This window comes from Sesamum indicum, linkage group LG8 (assembly GCF_000512975.1).
Source record: "Sesamum indicum cultivar Zhongzhi No. 13 linkage group LG8, S_indicum_v1.0, whole genome shotgun sequence".
Taxonomy (NCBI): domain Eukaryota; kingdom Viridiplantae; phylum Streptophyta; class Magnoliopsida; order Lamiales; family Pedaliaceae; genus Sesamum; species Sesamum indicum.
This window is the reverse complement of record NC_026152.1, coordinates 21,113,237-21,121,508: the sequence shown is the minus strand read 5'-3', so window position 1 is coordinate 21,121,508 and position 8,272 is coordinate 21,113,237. Positions and strand designations below refer to the sequence as shown.

At 39.5% G+C, this 8,272-nt stretch overlaps 2 protein-coding genes across 3 annotated transcripts; one reads left to right on the top strand and one right to left on the bottom strand.

Annotated features, from left to right (window-relative positions):
* Positions 10-3,175, top strand: LOC105169808 (protein CHAPERONE-LIKE PROTEIN OF POR1, chloroplastic-like). 2 transcript variants are annotated; one of them, XM_020696203.1, is made up of 4 exons: positions 10-404; positions 1,836-2,196; positions 2,542-2,614; positions 2,867-2,968. In XM_020696203.1, the coding sequence occupies exons 1-4, from the start codon at positions 81-83 to the stop codon at positions 2,928-2,930; spliced, it is 822 nt and encodes a 273-aa protein (XP_020551862.1). In that variant the 5' UTR covers positions 10-80; the 3' UTR covers positions 2,931-2,968. The 2 variants fall into 2 exon arrangements, with proteins under 2 accessions (XP_020551862.1, XP_011088631.1); XM_011090329.2 differs by lacking the exon at positions 2,542-2,614 and having other exon boundaries at positions 2,867-3,175.
* Positions 2,971-8,216, bottom strand: LOC105169807. The gene is made up of 4 exons (XM_011090328.2): positions 6,491-8,216; positions 5,084-5,301; positions 4,526-4,749; positions 2,971-4,426 (listed from the first exon to the last, which is right to left on the bottom strand). Exons 1-4 carry the CDS (start codon positions 7,374-7,376, stop codon positions 3,586-3,588), a joined length of 2,169 nt encoding a protein of 722 aa, XP_011088630.1. The 5' UTR covers positions 7,377-8,216; the 3' UTR covers positions 2,971-3,585.

Genomic DNA, 8,272 nt, shown 5'->3' with positions numbered 1-8,272 from the left:
TCCCCCCCCCCCCCCCTCCCCCACAAGAATCTTCGTTGCCTCCATCCTTACACAATTCCCTTCTTTACACACACTAGCATATGGCCACGGCGCTTTCCGTCCGCCCCACCCGCGCTATCTCCGGTTCGGACCGGCTCAGACCCGCGTCTTTCCACCGCCCTGCCCCAGAACCGATAGTTAAGGTGGGCCGCCGAGGTCCATGGGGGGTGCTGTTCAGCCGCCGCGTATTAGCCGCACCGCTGCAAGCCGGCTCGCGAGCTGATGACTCTGCCCCGTTCGAGATGTCGGTAGAAAATGCCCTCAAAGTACTGGGTGTATCCGAGGGTGCATCTTTCGACGATATTCTTCGAGCAAAGAATTCAATCATCGCTTCTTGTAAAGATGACGAACAAACAATTGCTCAGGTCCTTCCTCTTTTCGTGCCTTTCTCCTTTTCCGTAATTTGCGGGAGTGATTGATCTCAATTTTTATCGTGTTTTTTTAGTGGTGGGTTTCTGACCGATTGATGTCAAAAGGATGTTCTCATTTGCATTTCATTATTTGTGATTTTAACAGTGTTCTGCTAAAGCCAGTTGCTTTTATGATGACTGTGTAAAACGGTGGAACTTATGTGGTCTTTAATTTTAAATGGCATATGTGCATTCTGCATAATAAAGCCTTGGATTGCGACTGTTATTGTCTTTGAATTCTGGGTGTCAAGTTGAATTTTCCTTGAAATGAAGGAGCTTCTTGGAAATTGGAAAGAATCATGCCTATTTGGCGGTTTTAATGTGAAGTTAAATTTTAATATTTAGTCTGTTTTATGGGGCTTATGATGTTTCAGGAAACTTGTAAAAGTAGATAAAATAAAGCTTTTATCCTTGGTGCTTGTTGGTTAACTAATTTTTTATAGCCGTATGGGTGAATGTCCTAGGACCAATTTAACAGCAAGAGCCCGTTCGACAAATGTTTCTGCATTCAATTTTCAAACAATAGGCTGGAGAAGCATGTTTGAAAGCATTCCTCTATCTTCTTTAACTAAACTTTGTCCTGGAAACGATGTACAGACCTCCAAGCACATAGATTTTTCTCTTTAACCTTGTTGTCAGAACACACAGAAGAAACATGGGCGTGGCAGTTTAGTGAGGTAGCACCAATTCCAGTCAAAGGTACTTGCAGTGATCCCTTGCTGACGAAAATAAACCAGCAACAACCAGACTGTCACTAAATTCACCATTGTAACTTGCTTCAACTGCCATTGATCTACTAGTACTACAACGCCAGAACCTAATTGTAAACATCTGCCAACTCAAACAGTACTGCCACTAAAGTTTCTAAAATCCTTATCTCTCTGGAACTCTAACACCTTCTGAAGAATTGAGGTGATTATTTTAGTGCATGCAAATGATTTCGTGCTGGCTATTTTGTTGCTCTATGGGTTCCAATATTTCTTTGTTGAAATGGACATGACGGCCTGTTGGATGAACCTGTGAAAGAGGAGGGAGAGATTTATTGTTGGCCTTGGAAGATTAGAAAGAAAGGGGAAAATAAAGAGAACAAAAGTTGGTCAATTATTGCGATTTCCAACTAGTGGCATTTATGAGGATTACCAAAATCTGCTATGTTCATTTTTCTCAAGTAAAAGTCTGAGATTCTTTTCCACCATGGTATCTAGGGGCTGAAGCAGACTTCTTTTGGTTACCAAGTACAACTAGAATTATATATTGTTTTTCACTTACTCAGCTACAACTCTGATCTTAAACGTGTATTGTGTATATTGTAGTTAGGACATCAATGAATGCAGCTATTTTCTTTTGCCTTGTCAATGATTGCATTAATATGGCCTACATATACAGGTAGAGGCTGCATATGATATGCTGCTAATGCAGAGTTTATCACGGCGGAGAGCGGGGAAAGTTGTAAATAGTAGCATTCGTTATGCTGATGTTAAATCTATAAATTCTCCTAAAATGGGGTCAATGCCCAAATGGCTTCAGACTTCTGTCAAGAAGTCACCCATATCAGTGGAAGCACCATCTACTAGCGAGTTAGGTGTGCAGGCGGGTGTATATGGAGCTCTGATGGTCTTGACCTATGCAAATGGAGCCTCGCCATCTTCCACAATACCATATGGGGGTTCTGATGTTCCTGGCCTTATTTTAGCCACTAGCTTTGGGGCATCCTTGTACTTCATGACTAAGAAAAACATCAAATTAGGTAAGCATATGAACTCTTTGCCAATTGCCTTCCTTAACCATGAGTTTGATGCAACATATGTCAGACTTGACAGTCCTGGAGAAGTATCAAGATATCAGTTTGATTATTAAGCTAATACATGTTTCATGCCAACTCGTTGCCCTTAAATTTGATATACTTAGGATTCAAAGAGTAGGATATCTATGAAGTAACAGTACATCTATTATTTTGGAAATATTAAGAGCATACAGGAAACTTGCGTTTGGGGTGTGGTTGGGTGGGGGTTGAAGCTGCAAGTAAAGTACCGTAAACAAAAATCTCTTAACATGCAATTGCCAGTGACATGTTGCTGCTTCTTGGTTTAAGATGCAGAAAATCGAAATCTGCTTGGAGGCTCAATGTCTTGCATTCATATTGAACGGAATGACAATTCCTTGTGGTAAATCTATACTTTGGAGATGTTCAAACTACAACTTAGATTTTGGACATAGACACAAGGCTAACATGAGCCAACATGTGAAATTGTACTCTGCTTTATTACCTAGCCTTTCACATTTATTATGCATTTTCATGAAATGTTTGAAAGAATATCCAATGATGATGGTCATGTCATAGAAAAAGAACAGAAATTAACTTTATGATAATTATCCTTTCTCTGGCTGACTTAAAACGATCAATTCTACTTCTGCAGGGAAGGCAACGGTCATAACAATCGGAGGGCTTGTGGCTGGTGCAGTGGTGGGCTCAGCAGTTGAGAATTGGTTACAGGTTGACATCGTCCCCTTTGTGGGAATAAACACTCCGGCTACAGTTGTGAGCGAATTTATACTCTTCTCACAATTTTTAGTCTCCTTGTACTTGAGATAGAATGAGGATAAATTCTAGTGGGATTTAATTGCAACAGTCCACAACGCTTATCTAGGATGTGTATTGTATCATATCTACATTGTACAAATGTGATGTTTTAGAACCTATATCAGTAAATACATTTCTTGTCAAATGTTATCTATGCATTGAATGTTAACTCATTGTTTGAAGTTGTAACTCTGCTGGCGATGTTTGGAAATTGGCATTTCCTTATTCTTTGAACTCATCATCTTTGGCATCGTAATTTGGTCTTTCAAGAGCAGCTACATTGGCCATAAAACTTATGAGAAATAAGAAAATAGAAATGTTGATCAGGCTGTACTTTGACCCATTGATTCCTGAAGCTTTGATGTTGAGAGAAGATTTTATAACAGGAAGCCACTTGGAGAAGCAAAGATATGGGCAAATGCAAGCATCTGCTACTGACAGAAAAGATCCATAAACAAACAATGTCTCAGCGAGTTGCTTCGACACAATCTAATGCATGAACATTTTAAAAACTCAGATCCTAAAAGATGAACACCTACCTAAGGACTTTTTATGTCATCTTCTAAAATTTTCTTCAACTTGTGAACCCTCTATACAAGATGGTGGTTTCCCAACTTCTTCAGCATTCTGAATAGTGCTGAGATCATTATACATTTTCAGAGCTGCCCGCGAGAATTCTGTCATAGACTCGAATACCCTGCAAAACCCTGCCTGGAAACCATTTAAGGTGATCCTCTCAGTTTCTTGCATGCAGTTGTGGTGTTTCTCCTTCTCAAAATCAACCCTTTTTCGGAAATTTTCCAGCATGTCCTTGCGCTCCACCAAAGATTGAGCCTGATGATCCAACTCCAGCGCTGCATTTTTTTCTGTCAGCCTGAACTCAGAGATCCTGTTATCAGCTTTCTGGAAGGCTATTATCTTTTTATCTAGTTCTTTGGAAAGACTGTCAACTTTCCTCTTTTGTTGTTGTTCCACTCCTTGCTGAAGCCATAAAGCTCTAACATCCTTTGCGCAGCTCTTTATTGCGAATGAAACTGCCTTATCTGGTAACTTGTTCATGGAATCCAACCAATCATGGCAGACTTTGAGAAGTGGAGGGCCATTTGATTGAGATGGGGGAGCAGAATTCCTGCCCCTGGAGTAAAATTCAACTTCAGGTGCAACAAATTTTGACAGCCATCCATGAAGGGCGTCAATATAACCCTTTTGAGCTGCAATGTACTCTATGAAACACGCACGCCAGTTCACAAGCTCTGTTTCCAGCTGTAGTGTTGCAAGCTGGTGAGATTCATTGCAGAATTTTCCGTAAGATGGGCAGGTAAAAGTTTTCACTTCAAATATAATCTTGTTCTGGATTTCATGAGACTCCGACATAATTTTCCAGGTTCCCATCATACTGCATCAAACAGAAAGAAAGTCAACTGCAACATCATATATTATTTTCTTCTTATTCTTTGTTATTTCTTTTTCTTATTTAGGAGTGACATAATTTTACCCTTGAAGTAATTCCCTTATTTGCGGCTCTAGTTCTTCATCTCTCAATTTATCAATTTGGTTTGAAATTGTTTCAGCACTGCGAATTGCCACAAGAATCCTGCTGTACAGATCTTTGACCGCTGCTCTTGTTTTGTCCACTGAGAGTCCTTCGTCTCCTCTAACATCTTGATTTCTGAGGTGATTGCATTTCCTTTCATAAATTCTTCGGATGCTATCTCCGTCCTGGACAAGACAAGAAAATAGTCAGGACAATTAAGGACAAGTCTTTATTTTTATTTTTTATTTTTTGAGATGGTTTTGATACTTATGCTGTATTAAGTGATTCCAAGATCAAAACCAATCATGAGGCACACAAATTATTTCGAAAGCCATTAAGATTTTTTTATAAGTGGATGCAGTATATAACCAAGACAGATTACAGAAAATGGTTTAGTTAGTTGTCAGCTTCTCATACTGCATCTATTTCAAGGGTTTCAATTTGCATCAAAAGGGATTGTTAGAGAAGAAACATGTCAACTGAAGAAAAAACCAGCAGTGTGTGGGAAATAGCGAATACCTTGACTTCTTCGTAGAGTTTCTTTTCCCAGGCATACAGCCTTCCCAACGTTAACGAGTGGCTTCCGGAAGCCATTCCTCCATAATCATCAAACAAATCGTTGTTAAATTCTTTCCATGTGGAAGAGCTTTTAGGACCAGTTGCTACCAAACTCTTACATGATGATGAACGGGAAGTAGACCGCCATGTGATTGCTTGGATCAATTTTGTTGAGCTTTCTGCATCCACATAGTTTACAAACTAAATCATCATGGAAATGATGAAAATTAAAATGCCATTAGGAGGAGAAGTTTCCAAACAAAATAAACCAGATTTACATTAAAATGTTAGATGGAGAAAGCCACAACAATCCCTATATAAATTATCAAGCACAGAGAACTTGAGAAAGCCAACTATGGTGCTAGAGTAGAGATGGCACATCATGAGTTTGTTTTGTCTTCTTGAATGAGAATGATTGGAAGAAATGAAGATAAGGCCATTTTTAAACTCAACTTGTCTCTACGAGAGGATATCTGCATACGGGTGATTTGATTACTGCAACAGCTTAACTTATTTTCACATCTGAAACAGAAAAGGACCAGATCATCATGAATGCAGCTATAGGCTGTTGTCACCAGCCATGAATACAAGCCATGCCTCCCAGAATTACCAATTAAACATTTATAGAGTTCAAGGAAAGAAAAATGCACAAAGAAAATCTCAAGGAATGTATGACACTGAATTTTGGTTAAGAGAGGAAAGAGGAAAGGAAAATCTTGCAGGAGGCATTATAAAAGAATGGAGTGTAAGCAGTGGGAATACAGGAAATCATGTAAATAGATACATGAAACTTTCTCTTAAACATTAGATTGGAGATTCCACCGAAGCCTTCTGGAATGGAAAGGGGAACAAGAGAGGTTAGCTGAAATGTGAATTTCTAGCTGGAAGCAGATAAAGATTGCGACCAACAAAATTCGAAATTACCAATTAACTCGAGAAGGAGTATTCAGCCACATAGAAATGGAGCTTTGTGACAATATGCAAATGAATCTCATGCCCTTTACTTCATCATCCAAGTGCCCTTGAACAATTTAAAGAATATTGTGAAAACTGCTGTTCGAACAGAGTTTCATGTGATGTGATGCAGAATTCTGTCCAGGAAACTATCGGGCAATGAGAGTGAGAGCATACTACAGATAAAAAGGACCGGAAATAAAGCACATAGTGATTGAGAAAATAAACTAACAAGAGTATGAGATTGAGAGCACAAAACAACCAACTTTACATTCTGATTTTTTATTTTAATACATTATGCTACATCTCCAGCATAAAAATCTCAGGAGGTGGTGAGCAGAGGTAATAATTATCACAGTAACTATTAGGGTTAACAGGAAAGAAGCTAAAACCCTGATTGTGAAGAAAGTTGACCTTTTATTTCCTCCAGATTAGACTGTACATGCACCCTGTTGCACTCTAGCATCCTGGAAACATCCTTTCCAGAATCATAAGCCCTGATAAAATGGTCTTCAATGTCTTTTAAAGCCTCCAACAGTTCTCTCCCTCTAACTGGTGTATCAATAACAGTCAGCCCCTTCTCTACTTGCTGCTCCCCCTGGCTCACGTTACCACTCTCCACTGCATTAACAACTTCAACCCCATGCTGCTTCTCCTCTTCAATAAGTGCTTCTTTTTTCACCACAGCATTTCTCTCTTCCTCCAATCCTCCTTCCCCTTCTTCATCTTCAAGCTCTGGGATTCCTTCTTGCTCCCTCACAACCCTTAAATCCTCCTCAGAAAGCCTATTATAAGTATTAATTATTTCTGGCCTTGTCACGCTATTGAAAGGGTTAAAGAAATCCCACCCAAAGTCCCTCTGGGGTGAGGGCATTGCCTGAGGCATATCCATGTAGAAATATCCACAAACTTGTTCTTCTTCTTTCTCGTTCTCATTCTTCTCCTCACACTCTTCCTCGGAAGAGATTGAACTTGTAGAAGGACTGCATGGCTCACAAGCAATGGCTTCTTTAGTTGGTTCAGACGGCGTTTGCTGAAGAAATAAAGGGTTTGAAACCACATTTTCCTTTGGGGGAGAAGGTGGTGGAAATGTTATGTAAAATGGTGAAGGGGGTGAAGAATGGCGAGCAACGAAGAGATTTATGGCTGCTGAGACTCCAAACAAGGATTGACAATATCTGTAATGTGCATCTGCAAGAGCATATCTTCTCTCCACGGCTAATTTGAGTTGGTTTTTCCTTTCTCTACATATGGAAACCACTTCTTCTTCTTGTTCTAATCTTGAAGCAACACAACCCATGTTTCCTTTTACTCTCCTAAACGAGATAGATGTTTGTTTCTGCTCTAAAAAGGTCTAGAACATAGAGAAAGGTGGTTTCTTGGAGACATGTAGAGCTGAAAAGTGCTGGGGTTATGAAAAGATTCAAATTTTCGCTTCAACTTTAATGGAGAAAAACACGACCTTTTTACAAGTGATTTTAAGCTATAGAACATCCCATTTCTTACCTGGACAGTTAAAGAGGGATTTTTTGTCCCCCAGAAAAAACAGAGTTGGCTTTACAGAATGCGACCCGTTTAGCCATTTTTCGTTGCCTATTTCCGAAACCTCAGGACAAAAGTTGCAAAAAATGGAGTTGCTCTCACAGGCACAGAGAGATAAAGGTGGGAGTCTTGCTGAAAAGGAGAGTTTTCACACACTCAGAAGAGATGGGAGGAGAAAACCTGAGAAGGGGAAAGCATACTTTGTTTTGTTTTTACCTTTTTTCTTCTGCAAACAGAATGATGAGAAAGAAGTATTTTGGTTATTATTGTCCGTGTTTTACCCTTTTGGGCTCCAAAATAACCGGTTAAAAATGAAGAGAGTGAAAAATGACTAGTTCTCTAATTTCTATGTATGAAATGTAGAGGAAGGGAATCAGAATGAGACAGATAGGGGGAGGGTTGTTAAGGTAGGGGGGCTCGAGAAAGAGATGATGGCATTCTTGTGCTTAGTAATGTGTAAAAATGTTGGTTATTTTCAGAGAAAGGATTTTGAATTCGGACATACTTGTAGTAATGATACATGATTCAACCAGCTGGTTATAGTAGGAATCTCTGACTGACAATCTTAATACAATTATGTAAGCAATAATCAAGTATTCTACGTTGGTTTTTCCTAAGGAAAATGTGGAGTGTGTTAACAAGGTTGTTTCCTGC

Bases quoted from the DNA above. Each gene is read 5' to 3' on its own strand.
- LOC105169808 (XM_011090329.2), top strand. From the start codon at position 81: ATGGCCACGGCGCTTTCCGTCCGCCCCACCCGCGCTATCTCCGGTTCG. The intron at 405-1,835 runs GTCCTTCCTCTT...CTACATATACAG, and splicing joins ACGAACAAACAATTGCTCAG to GTAGAGGCTGCATATGATAT. The intron at 2,197-2,866 runs GTAAGCATATGA...CTACTTCTGCAG, and splicing joins TAAGAAAAACATCAAATTAG to GGAAGGCAACGGTCATAACA.
- LOC105169807 (XM_011090328.2), bottom strand. From the start codon at position 7,376: ATGGGTTGTGTTGCTTCAAGATTAGAACAAGAAGAAGAAGTGGTTTCC. The intron at 5,302-6,490 runs GTCAACTTTCTT...ATGTGGATGCAG, and splicing joins TAATCTGGAGGAAATAAAAG to AAAGCTCAACAAAATTGATC. The intron at 4,427-4,525 runs GTAAAATTATGT...TGTTTGATGCAG, and splicing joins ATAAGGGAATTACTTCAAGG to TATGATGGGAACCTGGAAAA.